This window comes from Branchiostoma lanceolatum, chromosome 2, assembly GCF_035083965.1.
Source record: "Branchiostoma lanceolatum isolate klBraLanc5 chromosome 2, klBraLanc5.hap2, whole genome shotgun sequence".
Taxonomy (NCBI): domain Eukaryota; kingdom Metazoa; phylum Chordata; class Leptocardii; order Amphioxiformes; family Branchiostomatidae; genus Branchiostoma; species Branchiostoma lanceolatum.
Genome location: NC_089723.1, coordinates 38,979,749 through 38,994,845, shown reverse-complemented (window position 1 = coordinate 38,994,845; position 15,097 = coordinate 38,979,749). Strand labels below are relative to the sequence as shown.

The 15,097-nt window shown below is 43.1% G+C and overlaps 1 protein-coding gene and 1 long non-coding RNA gene across 4 annotated transcripts in view; both read right to left on the bottom strand.

The window, feature by feature from the left end:
- Positions 1–5,885: 5,885 nt before the first annotated feature.
- Positions 5,886–7,256, bottom strand: LOC136427096 (uncharacterized). Its single transcript, XR_010754367.1, has 3 exons — positions 7,147–7,256; positions 6,158–6,226; positions 5,886–5,987 (listed from the first exon to the last, which is right to left on the bottom strand). It is a non-coding gene; the product is annotated as an uncharacterized lncRNA (long non-coding RNA).
- A 696-nt stretch (positions 7,257–7,952) lies between these two features.
- The window catches only part of LOC136428991 (amyloid-beta A4 precursor protein-binding family A member 2-like), an 87,078-nt gene continuing 79,933 nt past the window's right edge, over positions 7,953–15,097 (bottom strand). For all 3 annotated transcript variants that reach the window (XM_066418861.1, XM_066418862.1, XM_066418863.1), the window contains 6 exons: positions 14,355–14,534; positions 13,686–13,898; positions 13,126–13,245; positions 12,116–12,256; positions 10,399–10,473; positions 7,953–7,963 (listed from right to left, as the gene is read on the bottom strand). In XM_066418861.1, coding sequence (XP_066274958.1) covers positions 10,402–10,473; positions 12,116–12,256; positions 13,126–13,245; positions 13,686–13,898; positions 14,355–14,534 — 726 coding nt within the window. In that variant the 3' untranslated portion in view covers positions 7,953–7,963; positions 10,399–10,401. The remainder of the gene's footprint in view (positions 7,964–10,398; positions 10,474–12,115; positions 12,257–13,125; positions 13,246–13,685; positions 13,899–14,354; positions 14,535–15,097) is intronic.

The following is a 15,097-nucleotide window of genomic DNA, read 5'->3' as shown; positions in this document are numbered from 1 at the left end:
AAACAGTTTAGTCATGTAGGCTGGTGCATTGTGACGAACTGCCTTCTGTACAGCTACCAGCGTGTTCACTTTCACCCTTTGAGCCAGTGGTACCATACCAGCCTCTGCTAGCAGGGTTTCTGTGGGTACACGGTCTTGGAGTGTCCGCCCTGTGATAATCCTGGCTGCCCGAAAAAGCAGTCTGGTCAGTTGTAATGACTTCGATTTGTTAGAATGAAAGAGCGATGGTAACCAGGCAGTAGCACAGTAATCTAGATGTGAATATAACAGGGTCTGACACATGACTTGCAGGATCTCCTTAGTGACAAAGGGTTTAGCCCGCCTTACGGCACTAAGGCCAGCAAGGAGCTTTTTTATGATCCGATCGGTATGTGCTACCCATTTTAGCGAAGAGTCCATGGTGACCCCTAGGTAGGTAAATACGTTCACCTGCTCAAACGAGTTATACCCATCAGTTACAGTGATGTTTTTTCCTGCGTGTCGCAGTTTCTGGGGTGATCCGAAGATCATGGATTTCGTTTTGTCAGGGTGGAGAGATAGCCTGTTCTCAGTGAACCAGTTCGCTGCCAATTTCATGTCCTCTGAAACAGCTTCCTCACATTCCTTAGACAGGGGTGCCGAGTAATAAAGCACAGTATCGTCGGCGTACATGTGGATTTTGCACTTCCGCACGACTTGTGGTAGGTCATTCACATATAGGCTGAATAATAGAGGTCCTAGGACGCTCCCTTGCGGCACACCACATGTGACACGTTTCCGCGTAGACTGCTTGTTCTGAATATCCACATGTTGAAAACGGTCGGTGAGGTAGGATCTAAACCAGCTTATAGCCCCATTTCCAAATCCCATCTTCTGAAGTTTTCCAAGGAGGATTTGGTGGTTGACAGTATCGAACTTAGATCTAGAAAAAGCGCGACTGTCACCTTGTGGTTGTTTTGTGCCGACTGGATGTCCTCCACGACCTTTTGCACTGCTGATCCTGTGCTGTGGTATTTCCTGAAACCACTTTGGTGGGCCGTGAGCTGGCCAGTGCTGTTCATAAACTGTGAAACCTGGTTATGTACCATTTTCTCCATTACTTTGGAGGCCACATTCAAGACGGAAACCGGACGGTAGTTGGAGACATTGTCTCTGTTCCCTGACTTGTATATGGGCGATACTTTTGCCAGTTTCCAGTCCTCCGGAACTTCCCCTGTTGACATTGAGAGGTTAAAGATGTGGGCCAATGGCTTAACAATCACTGGCGCAGAGTCTTTAAGAAGCCTAGACGGAATCTTGTCCACTCCTGTGGCTTTCTTTGGCTTGAGCTTCAAAAGCTCGTTTAGGACCTCCGTTTCTTCAACTGGCCGTAGGCAAAAAGTTGATGGTGACTCAGGTACATGCCGAAGAGGGTCCTCCTTGGACACTGGAATATCCCTAGCCAGGTTTGAAGCACATGACGAAAAGTACTCGTTAAACTCTTCAGCCATTTCGGCAGGTCCAGATGTACAGCTGTCGTCGGTGCGTAGTACTTTCTGGACCTGTCCTTTACTTTTTGTTTTTCCTGTGAAAGAGTTGATTATTTTCCACATTAGACTGGGATCTTCTGCAGCATCGGTGATGGCACTTTTAAAGTGGCTTTTCTTTGCCTTCTTGATCATTGATGTAGCTTGATCATTGATGTAGCTTTTTGTCAGGCTTTCTATTTATTTATCCCTATTTCGTTATGTCGCCAATCGTGTTGAACAGAAATGCCTAAACTGAACGCGTTAAACCAGCAGGACCCACACCTCTGCTTGGAGAATAGTTTATTTATTTGACCTACATGTACGTTTATGCAAGGCCATCTGTTTACATGACCTGACACTTCCCATGTCCCATTGAAATGCAGTGGGTTCACAAACTTTCCTTACTGATTATGCCAGTTAGCTCCTGATTTGCATAATTAGTCATTGATAATGTAAAGCACAATTTGAGCTCTCTACATACCAAACATCACGACGATCTGTCGACCCCTTCGCAAGTTATTCATGTCCGAATGTCAAAACAAAAACACCCACTGCAGCTCTTAACAAGCCGCTAGGGAGCCAAAATTTACAGAACTTACTTTCTGTGGCATGAACTATCTACCACACAAAAATCATGACCATAGCACTTTCAGAAAATATGCCCCTAAATTTTGAAGCTCCACTGCAGTACCTTAGGTACCCGCTAGAAGGACCATTATCAAACTTGACCTTCCTTTCTGTAAACCCTACCCATCCACTAAATATCATACGGATCCATCAACAGCTTCTCGAGTTATGCTGGCGACATACAAATACATATCCACACAAAGCCCGCTGCAGTACCAACGGAAAATACCAGGGGAACCGTTTTTGAACTTGACCCCCGTTTCCACAACATCTACACACCTGCAAAAAATCATGAAGATCCATCAACGTTTCCGTCACTTTTGCCTACATACAAACACACAAAAATGTAAAGTCTGCTGCAGTACTGTTGAAAAACGCAAGGTGAACCATTTTCGAACTTGACCTTGCTTTGCACAACCACTGCACACCTACCAAAAATCATAAAGATTCATTGAAGCTTTCCTGAGTTATGCTCCTGACATACATTCAGACCCACCCAACAGATTTTTCAACCGAAAACATAATCTTCTCCGAGTACAAGTACTCGGCGAAGATAACCAGAGCGTTGTTTTTCTATCGCCTTACTAGTCATGCCATCTGTTGACTTTTTGACCTAGATCCCGGGACACACATGGTTGAGTGTCAAACACGCATATAATGGAGCAGTGCCATAAGTTTTCAATGCCAATGATTATATAAAGTTGCTCATTATTTGCGTAATGTGCATCTCATTATGTTAATCATCACCTATGGTGCTTATATACTAAAAAGAATGAAAATCCATCAATCCCTGCTTCAGTTATCCTCCTCAAAAGTTACAAACAAAAAGGCCCACTGCAGGTCAAAGCAAGCCACTAGGGGGTCAAAACTTACATCACTTACCCCCTGTCCCAAGAGCTATACACCACTTAAAAATCATGACCATGGCACTTGCATGAAATTTGACTACAGCAGATTAATAAACTTTTCTCATTTATTCTGCAAATTAGCCCTTTATTTGCATAATAAGCATTCAATTATGTGAAGCCTCACCCAAACTATCTACATGTCATAAGTTATGATGATCCGTCAATCCCTGCTGGAGTTATTCGTCTCCAAAGGTTACAACAAAAATGCCAACTGCAGTTCCAAACTAGTAGCTAGGGGGCTTTAATTTGCACCACTTTCTTCCTGTCCCAACAGCTATCTACCACTTAAAAATCATGAACCTGGCGCCTCCAAAAAATTTTGCCTCAAACTTTGAAACTCCGCTGCAGTACCTTAGATAACCGCTAGGAGGCCCATTATCGAACTTGACCTTCCTCTTCGACACCCCTACCCATCCGCTGAATATCATGCATAACTGTTAACAGCTCCTCGAGTTATGCTGTCGACATACAAACTCAAACACATACAAAGCCCGCTGCAGTACTGTAGGAAAGCGGCAGGTGAATTATTTTCGAATTTGACCTCCGTTCCCACAACCGCTTCTCACCTTCCAAAAATCATGCAGATCTATCAACGTTTCCGTCACTTTTTTGCCTACATACAAACACACAAACATGCAAAGTCCGCTGCAGTACTGTTGGAAAACACCAGGTAAACGATTTTCGAACTTCACCTTCCTTTGCACAACCACTACACACCTATCGAAAATCATGAAGATCCATCAAAGGTTTCTCGAGTTATGCTCTTGACATACATACAGACCCACCCCACAGCTGGCGTAACCGAAAACATAATCTTCTCGGCAGAGATAATTACAAGTTTGGCATGAGGCCTGCACTGTGTCCTCCTGCAAGTTGGTGACGAGGAACAATCTTATTACAGCTTGCATACACAATGATTGTGCAACACATTTGTATCGATTTTGCACCATTCTTATATGTACAAATGCCTTTTAATACCCTTGCTATGTACTGTTTCATGTTGCAATTAGCCCTCGGGCTAACATTATTTTAACGGCATCTAGAACGTTTTTGCAATGGAACTGACAGACGTTTGAAACACATTGCCCCATTTTCGGTATATTGACCATATGCACTGGCAAAGGGTAAAAAAAATATTGTTTTTTATTTCAAAATCAGGCGATGATCAATGCGCCCGCTGTTGTCATCCATAAAATTTACTTACTGTGGCCTTATCTTCTTTCAAGGATCTTTACACACAAAAAAACACCCATGCTGGCCTAGAACTAGGGAGATGGGTTGGGGGTTAAGGGGGAGGTTGGTCAAAAACTATATAAATTTCTAAACAACAAAAACACAAAACCAAGTGGTCCAGAACGTGAGATATCAAAACCGGATGTTCGGATGCAGTATCGCGAAAAGCCGCCAGGAGGTGCAAAATCTAACCATTTTCAATTTTGTCACAAGCTACCAATACACCCTGTATAAAATCAACCCACCCAGCCGCTCTTGTGTTATCTTGGTGACCACCAGACACAGGGGAAACACTGCCCTAAGTATAACCCATTTGACGAAGGTAATAAAGGTAATAGCAAGTTTCAAGTTACTAGTTTCGTTTCGTGTGTTTTGATATATAGTTGATCTGCAACGTGCCGATGGTAATAATGCGCATGGTTGAACACTGATTAAAAGGTCAACTGTGCACAACATACTCCTCAACTCTATTCTGCTCGTTTTCTATCGTTCCAAAAATCATAATTGTGTCTAGCGGCCCACGATCTAATACCTTAGTCAAAAGATGTTAACCTTTTCGGGTGACGTAATACTAATTAGGAAAGTTTATAAATCCACTGCATTCAATACTAAGACTCTCAAACATGTGACATATGTAACTGAGAAAGAGAGGAATGTACATAGATGTTAATTATGTAAATGAAGACCTACTTTGCTTGATTGCTTAATTAGAAATACTATAATTCTATAGTGCCTGAAAGTTCGACGCTTCGGCATAAGGTTGCAGACCACAGTATTTCGCCTATAGGGATTTACATGGTTAAGGATCCCAAAGTGAGAAGCTTCGACGCTTGAAAATTTATAGTAATGTGCACAATTAGGGTGCCAGATTTTAATATGTTTGACTTCAAGGTTCAATCTACAAAATGTGTGAAAATGAGCTTATATTTGCCGGCTCATTCTCTTTTAAAAGCGGTGGTCACCGTACTGCAGCCGACTCACAGTAGTCGGGCGCTAACAATATTCAGGCGCGAATCCAAGCTGACCGAACAAACATCGTAATCCAACTCGTACAGTCTCAAACTGACGTATTCCTCTACCATTCACCACAGTTTCAGCCTCGCTGACGTGCACAGAAGATAAACTACGGCCTTTTCAAGCAATGCGACGTGACGCACTACTTCATACCCGAACTACTGGACGGGGGTCGCCCATTGATACTGTGTTCTGCGGCCATAACGCGCGAACCCCAATCCCCCCCACCCCCAACCACCACCACCCTCCAACACACACACACACACACACACACACACACACACAACGAACAACAGGAGCTAATTGAGTCATTAGCATACAACACTTGTCTTGACTTACTGTTCCCTTGAACCATCTGAAATTGTCTTCACATCTATTCAGAGTATTTGGTATAAAACCTGGTTGTGCCAGATCTGTGTATATTTGTGAAAATTGTAAATGCGCTGTGCTGTTTTTGTATGTTTGAATTGAAAAACTTATTTTAAAAAATAAATGAGTGCGAAATGCTGCAAAAGCAGGCGGAAACACTGCGAATGAGCCGGATCTCTACAGGCTAGTGGGTTACTCTAGATCTGTCCTGACATTGACGCTTTTATCATGTACCCACCTGGGTTAGCATCATCTGATGTTCCGTATCTGATGTTGATGTTGGAATTTACTCCGGTGATAATTATGTTGCTTGACTCTCTTACTTCATGCAACCTCCTTGCTTGATGGCCTGTAATATGACAAATTACATTATTAGACTCAAACAATATCGATCATACGGTAAGAGAGAATGTAGGGATGGTAAACCAAGAATGCATTAATGATGAAACCAAGAAGATGATAGGATATGAGAGATTCTTAATAGCATTTTCGGAAGAAGATGATAGTCCATAATCTTACCTTCCATGTTGTACAGAGTTCAATTCGGATGTGTCACGGCATAGGTGCGTCACCAGACGTTGGGAGTACCTAAGGCAGAGGATGAAATCAGAACACAGAATGTAGATAACAGGAGTTTAAGAGGAGGTGACTGAAACTACTGACGCCAGGATAACATTTCAACGAGGCATACACACATGAAAAGTCATGTTCAGGCTCTCATGCTAAGCTGTTATTTGTGGCTTACAAAAATGCGTCATTGCGGTGGGCTTAACTGTGAAGGTACTCCAGCAGCACATGCCCCGCCTCTGATATTTTGCGAGGCCCCCTTACCTTCCTGTAGCTGGACAATGTTATCTACAACCATGATTTACACTAACATCGTTAAGATTTCTAATGAACATGGTTCTAAACAGTACTTACTTTGCATAAGTTATCGTTTTACCGAACACCGCAACAACCAACAAAATGACCTAGTGCCATTACAACTGTTCAGGGCTCTAGAAGCGTAAAGTCCAGCTAAGAAAAGACCAGTGTTGACAGGGTCGTGTATACCCCTGTGCAAACATGAAACGTAGTGATTCCAGTTATCGTCCACTTTGGATCATGTCCACATATAAAAAGATGGCCTATGCAAAAGCCGCGGCCAGTTCTCATGAGCAATAAAAAACGACATAAGTATGGTCCTTATTCATGACTCTCCTTGACAAAGAAATGAGATAGGTTTGCATCCAACATACAACAGAATAAACTCCTGAAGCCATAACAATAAGTTAACTTACAAGGAAGCGTCATGACTCATGTGTTGAACAGGTGGAGAAAAATTGACCTTTTGATCAAATCCGACGATAATTGGGAGAGCCACGTTAGCCCTGCAGGGTCGGGGTGTATCTCTTACGTCTCTTACGTGTGCTTTGTTTACCAGACCCCCCCCCCCTCCCTCAACAGAAACGGGTACAACCTTATATCCTCCATGTTATCAAGAGTCTAGACCACTACGACTGCCTTACCTTCCCGGGTGGTTCTACATACACACTGTCTCTTCATATAAATGATGTTTTTGTGGCCGGGATTTGAAAAAGTTTGCGGGGCTCCAGCAGGTCGTACCGTCTGGGACGCCCACCCCTTCCTGCTGGCCCCAGCCCGTTACCTGGCGACTCAGATAACCCTTGACTTTTGTTGACGTCGGTGCTGGGCACGAAGGTCACGCGACAGGTATGTCGTATAAAATAGGTAACACTACACCTGCGTGTTTATGCCCCAGGTGTGTTTACATTGTCACAGCGACGGCTTCCAAGAAGGCCCCTTCATGGAGCGTATATCTATCTCGGAGACGTATAAGCAATTAATATGACATATACATCCGTGAATACTTACATCAGGTTGCTAGTGATTTTGATAACAAAGTCCTTTGTACACAACTAAGGGCCCTGTCACACTTGTGCGTGTATTCAAGTGCGTATAAGTTGCGCTTCAACATTTCTTTGGTTTAAGTAAAGTTTGAGGGGAAGAAGTTGTTTTTCACTTTGACCTACCGTTGTACAGCCTAGTTACAGAACCAAGGAAATGACTTCTTCGGCTGCAAACTTAATCTAAACCAAAAACATGTTAATACGCAACTCCTGCGGACTTGTATATACGCACAAGTGTGACAGGGGCTTTAGGTCGTTTTCCTTGACACAACCAAGTGTGTCTATATTTAGTCGATGTTTTGGTGAATGTCTGTCTCCTTCCTCAGTCGCGTTTCCGACCGTTACGGTTAATAATGGCTACTTTATTCAGAGTACGGCCGAAATGGGACTTCGTTAGAGCACTTAGGTGATAGTGTGACGTCACCGGGATTTACTGTACACATACAGGGGGATTTCTGCAACGCTGCCATACGAGATCCAGATATGACTCTTTTTATAGGCAATTATGATATGATATGTACAGATGCAGATGCTGGTTGGATTCTATGGCCATAGGGTTGGATTCCAGCACCAAGAGACCACGTCCAGCGATAGAATAGACGTTTAGCAAGGACAACAACAATAACAATGGATTGTATGTGCATATGGTCCGTTGGATTGCATGTGCATAAGAAAGAGCTCCAGTACGCAACTAATCTTACAATCACTAGGCTTGGAAGATGTAAAGTAGAAGTAATGAGAACACTCAACAGGTCTACACATGTAACTTTGGTTAACTGAGTATTTTAACTCTAAATGGGCCTGCGTGGACCCGATGTATGTCCTAAACAATGCTCACGTATTCCCTTCCAGGGCCTAACAGAACATGCACATCGTACGCTGTATACTATCTATTGATATATCAGACTTATTTGCCGCCAAGCAAATATTAATAAGAGGGGTTAACGTAATTTGTGACACAAATGAAATAACACTCATATGCAAGGTAATATCTCTTTATTCAAGTCTGGTTATACAGACTGAACGATAATAACAGTACCAGATAAATTAGACAGCAATGACGCTGAGAGAAGATATTCGCAGCTGTAACCTATGGTGCCAACGGACGTTCTATGGAAGACTAACACGACAACAAATGTTCACCTTTTGGACAGCTTACATACACTAAGGCCTGATGGCGTTTAGAGGCCACAAGAGGACCTCTGTTGTGTCCATTGCAAGCACACTTGGAGAACAGAACACATTATTTCTAAATAAAACTAGTATGGCGGCTACAGCATTGCTGGCGTTGTAACTGTCTCTACAACTTTGCTATGGTACATGTACATCATTTTAATTGTATGCATAAATCACTCACGAAATTGTACTTTGCACGAGTTTGAAACTGTTCTGCTTGGTGAAGTTAAAATCAGTAGAATTGCTTCACTGTCAACATGTCTTTTATTTTTCAAGAAGTCACTTAAATCAGGCAAGTTGTTGAATACATATGTACCTTTTCCTCAGAGTAAGGACTTGTTCCTAACAGTTTTGAATCTAAAAATGAACATTTTGTTCGTTGAGAGTGACATGAACACAACCTACTACATGTAGCTCAATTGCACTGGGCTGCATTTTTATAAAGGTAGCTGTGTCAGTGGTATGGCTCTTGCTACTGTACCTTTGCGAGTCAGAACCTATATATAAACATACAGTCAAACCTGTACAAGTGACCACCTCTATATAAGGACCACCTGGCCAATGTGACCACTTTTTGGTGGTCACTTAGATAATTTTTCCCATTGACACAGGCATTAAGAATCCTGTCTATAATGACCACCTGTCCACATAGACCAGATTTTATTGGTCCCCTGAGTGGTCTTCTTGGGCAGGCTTGATTGTATATCTTTGTAAATCAGAAATTAACTAGATATACAAATAACACATGAATGGTACCTACATGTATCTTTCCATATTGAGCAGCTGGCTAACTTTTGCAACAATTATGATTTCTTTCATTGATATGATAATAAAAACAATAGTCCATCCTACATGTATATTATAGAGCAAATACACAGATTATGTCGGCCGATCTCCTACAACTTTATACAACATGACGGCCTCAGTTCATCTTTTCCGTAGTTCCGTTACAAGGCGACTATGCACAGGTTTGCACAGCTACACACTGACAGTACAACATTCTCATATACAACATTAGTGTTAAAAACAGCACTCTAGATCTGTAACGCTTTTTCCCCTGTTTTTACCCTTAAATAGTCTCACACTTGACCTTTGCTGAACAGCACTCCAAATACTGTGAGTGCAGAAAACAGAAGACTTTCAAGAAACCAATGAATTTTGTTCCAATCTTAGCTTGCTTGCTAGTTCATCTGTGTTGGTAGAATTCATTCTGAAGCAAAATTGGGGTAAGTCCAATTTTCGCCTCGGAAATAATCGTTCAACTCTGCTTTGGAATACTCAGTTTCAACATTAGACAAGGGAAAATCAGTCTCTTTGGATCAATCTTCAAATCATTCTCTACAGAGCACGATATCTTCCCCATGAACCCCCTCCGTTTGCTAATAAAATCTCCCTACCAAGGTTTCTAACAGGAGTATCTGGCTTGTAGTTCATATACATCATGATAGATGGCGCTATTACACAGTGCACAGCATGCCCTTGGAAGGGTCAGACTTGTAACTCGATCTCTTGGTTCAAACAGCACTTGTCAAGATGTAACACCAAACATCCAGGGGGGGGGCAGCAATACAAACTGCTTCTGGTGTCTGCAGTTCTTGTACTGCACACTAGGAGGCAGCGCTGCACAATTGCAAGACTTAAACACTACAAACAACTGGAACACATATTGAAGGAGTGCTAGATATAGATGGGCTGCTCCTGTCCGGTTAGTAATCTGTACATGGACTGTGGCATTGTCTTCATGTGGATCTGGGGGGAAAGAAAACACAAACAGATTAGCTTGATGTCAAAATGTCATCATGATTACTGAACTACAGAAGAACTAGTATCTGCATTACAAATTACAAAACATTGTATTGTACAAGCTTCGAAATAAACAAACGACATGCAGTAAATGTGGATCTGGGGAAGAACATAAACAGATTAAAAGTGAAAATCATTCCCACACTTTTGCTGTGTATAAAATCAGTGTCCATCTCCATTTCTATAACCAATATTCAAGTCTTTGGTATGATCCAGAATGCTAGATTGCATTCTCTATCCTGACATATAATAGTCCCAGTTGCTATGATGATGATGACAGGTTTTATTCAGTAGACAAACAGATACAGGCCTCATGGCAGCCCTGAGGCTGAATTAACAGGCTTGTTCACAATATCAATAATCAAATTTACAATACATTTCATTGTTACCATAACAATTACAAATTTCTTCGGATTTAAAATCTTAATGTCATATTCTCTTAATAGTCAGTGCTGTTTAGCAGAGTTACCATGTAGTAAATGGGGCTCTAAGTGAATCTGGCGGTATTTGCTTTAAAAGTCTGTAGTCGCGGCACGGTGGGAGGCAGTCTCGGAAGATCGGGGATCTCAGTAGGGAGCGAGCATAACTTCTGCATAGATCTAGTCGTCTTTGGGCCAGTGGTGTAAGGGAGAGTTCTGTCAGGGCTGAGCTGTAGCAGGTGTAGTTCTGTCTCAAGATGATCTTACACGCCCTCTTCTGCACTGTCTCAATTGACTTAGATTCAGCCACAGTCAATCCCGGATGCCACACTTGGCATGCATATTCTAATACCGGACGCACGAAGCCGATATAAACAAGTACAAGGTCATCGGTAGTAAGGCCATGCTTGGACAATGTTCTTAACATATAGAGACGTTTGCTGCCCTTCCCAACAATCATCTCGACGTGCTTGGTCCACTTAAGGTTGCTCTGTAGTATGATGCCCAGGATGCGCGCATATTCTACAACCTCCAGCTGAGTGGGACCCACTGTGATGACAGGTGGGGGTGGTGGATGCTTCATGAAACAGAACAGAAGCACTTTACATTTGGACGGGTTCAAAGTCATATGGTTTTCATCGGTCCATCTGGCTAAGCCGTCGATGTCATCTTGGATGGTGGGCACTCTAAGAACATGTCGTGGTTCTAATAACGACAAGTCGTCGACATACTTGAAGGTATCTGCTGTCGTGTTGTCAACAGGTACCGCGTCGTTAACAAGAACTAGAAAGACCAACGGCCCTAGCTTTGCACCCTGTGGCACTCCGCACGTTAGTGTTTGCCATTCTGACACTTCACCTTGGTATCTGACTCAGGGTTTTAGACTATGCTTTGGAAAACAGATGGCAATCTGTACCCTACATACATTAATGAGTTAAACCCACCTCCCCTAGCGAGTGTGGACATATCTTTACATTTTTTTAGATCTACAGACTCCGATCGGGATCCCTACCGGCAGAATCTGTGATCCCAATCTCTTAACATTCTTTATTCTTTATCAAAAATTGCAACAAGAAAATACACAGTGGAACGCCAGGCAGACAAGCTGATGTTGCGGACCACTTAACATATCTCTTAACATATATGTTAATTTACTGAGTTAAACCCACCTCTCCTACTGAGTTGGCGAGCGTGGACACGATCTTCTCGTGCGCCGTGGCCACCACGCTCTGCCCATTGATTTCGATGATCCGGTGCCCCACTCTGACTCCCCCCCTCTCAGCGATGCCCCCTCTCATTAAACTACAGATCTGCAGGGAAGAGGAAAATACAGTCATGAATACGTTGATGAAGGTTAGACATCCAGGTCATGATGATGGCTCATTCCCTGTCGTCCAGGATTTGGGAAGGGGGTTGACTAGGCCCTCTGGTGACTGAACAGTCCGATCCCAGAGTAGCATGCTCTCTTGCAGATGAACTGGGAATGGGTTGGTGGGTTTTGGGCAGCCACCTTTCTCCTCCTTCGGCCCTCTTCCACGTGTTCTTAAATCTCTCTACCCTCAAAAAACAGTTACTCAAGCAACTGGATGTGATTTTGAAAACCGTCAGACGTTTCAGACAGCATCCGCTGTCTTTCGTCAGTGACTGATGCTGTCTGAAACGTCTGACTGTTTCAAAATCATATCCGGTTGCTTGAGTAACCGTTTTTTGGTGTACATTCATGAATAGTTTTATCTGGTTGGGAAATCAAGTTCTTTGTACACAATCAGTAAGTTAATACCTAGCCAACGTTTCAGTGACTATCTGTCACCGTCTTCAGGCGGTCAGGGCTATACTAACTGGTTCTACTTTGCACTGCAGCTAGGTGTGGTCCAAACTTCACTGCATTTGGCTAGGTATTAACTCTTTGGTTTTGTACAAAGAAATTATTATCCATGAGGAAATACAGTCATATTTTCAGTACCATGGACAGTGCACACGGGGGTCCAATAAGAAGTGGATATATATAGACAAGATGCTTAATGCTTGTGTTATTGGAAAAGATTATCTATGGGACCAACAAAAAGTGATCACATTGGCCAGGCAGTTCTTGTGTATAGGTGATACAGGTTTGACTGAACATATATTTTGTGCATATTCTTAGAATCGATGGTACAATATAACAAGAAATATCACTTACAATGCCATTTTGAACGCTGAAGCCGAGCTGGTACTTGATGTCCGGTCTCTTGACCAGGACTGTTGTGACGGGCGGACACTGGACGATGTTCAAGCGGACTTTCCCGTGATTTTTCAGACCCTGTGAAAAACAAAGTGACTCAATTCAGTACAAACAGTTTAATACTTTTGTGCAAAAACTAAAATAAAAATACAATGAGTACCTCAAAATGTACATAATCTATGTCAGACAAAAAAAAACTTTGCCAAGGTAACAAAAGTGAGTGTGTCAGTAAGTGAGACAGTGAATGAATGAATGAGTGAGTGAATGAATGAATGAATGAATGAATGAGTGAATGAATGAGTGAGTGAGTGAGTGAAACAATGAGTCAGTGAGTGTGAGTCGGTGAGTGAATGAGTGATGAGTGAGTGAGTGAGAGTGAGTGAGTGAGTGAGTGGGCGACTGAGTGAGTGAGTGAATGAGTGAGTGAGTGAGTGAGAGTGAGTGAGTGAGTGAGTGGGCGACTGAGTGAGTGAGTGAATGAGTGAGTGAGTGAGTGAGTGAGTGAAAGAATGGTTCACCTTAATGATCCCCTGACACGTGTGCAGCGGCAGCCCCACCAGGCTGGTGTCGTTGATGGTCATGAGCTGGTCGCCGATGTTGAGTTTGCCGGACCTCTCGGCCGGCCCCCCATGCATCATGTTGGCAATGATGACTGTGGGGAGGATGGAGCCCCAGCCCGACTCCACGATCACCAGGCCCATGATCTCACCCTTGGGCTTGTCTATTACTACCTGCAGTGGGGGGGGGGGGGGGGAAAGAACACTTAAGAACACTTATAATTTAGAGGTTTTAGGTTCGAATCCCTGGCAGGTCCCAGTGTTGTGCTAAAGGGAAAGGCACCTCTTTCCCCTGAAGACCTCCAGATCCTAGTGAAAAATCTGCTGTGAGTGAGTTGACCCTTTCCAGTAGCCTGTATGTCCAGTGAGCACCAACAGCCAGCATTCAAACTCCCAAACTCTTGGTCCAGAGACAAGGTAGCTAACCACAGGACTACACATACTACTTTGAAAAAACTAAATAAACGTACCTCTTTCGCGTTTTCCGAGTTGCTGAAGACCTCCAGGTCCTCGTGGAATATCTTCTGGGAGTTGAGTATCTCCTGGTAGTCCATCTGACTCAGGTGGTCCTCCGTGATGCCATTGTAATCAAACAAACAAACAAACAAACAAAGAAACAAACAAACGTACCTCTTTTGCGTTTTCCGAGTTGCTGAAGACCTCCAGATCCTCGTGGAAGATCTCCTGGGAGTTGAGGATCTCTTGGTAGTCCATCTGACTCAGGTGGTCCTCCGTGATGCCATTGGCGCGCAGGAACTCCTGATACGCCACCTGGAAGCATTGGCCGATGGACTGGGCAATCAGCTGGGCCTGGGGGAAGGGAGAAGTGAAAGGAATCAGTGAAAGTGATCTCAAACTGGGTTAGTTCAATGAACTCAATGAACATTTGAGCTGCTCTTCCTCTGGTCATGATGGAGAAGACTGGAGATTCTGTATTGAAAGTCTTTTCATCAAGTGCAATGAACAGCGGACCACATGCAGCTTAACCATCTTTTCCTCAGGGAAGTGAAGATGTGAGAGAAAATAAGAGTGATGTTGAACAAGTTTAGCTCACTGCATTCTCCTACGCAGAGCCTCAGACAGGACAACCAGTTGGGCCTGGGGGAAGAAAGAAAGGAAAGGAACCTAGTTTACATTTTCACACACAAATATACAACTACTATTCTACCTGGTACGTCCCTTGGTAGTGCCTTGGTCCTAAATATAAGTATCCTTTGAGACATCAAGTGGATAAAAAATGTTGCTGTGGTCTTTTTGTGGACTGTTGAAATTGCAGGACACTAGTGCCTGGCTTCAGAATGGTAAACGATGAGTGAAAGAAATAAGTATTTACAGGTTCGTTGTACCAGGGAAGTTCCCCTGAAGTCTTTTTG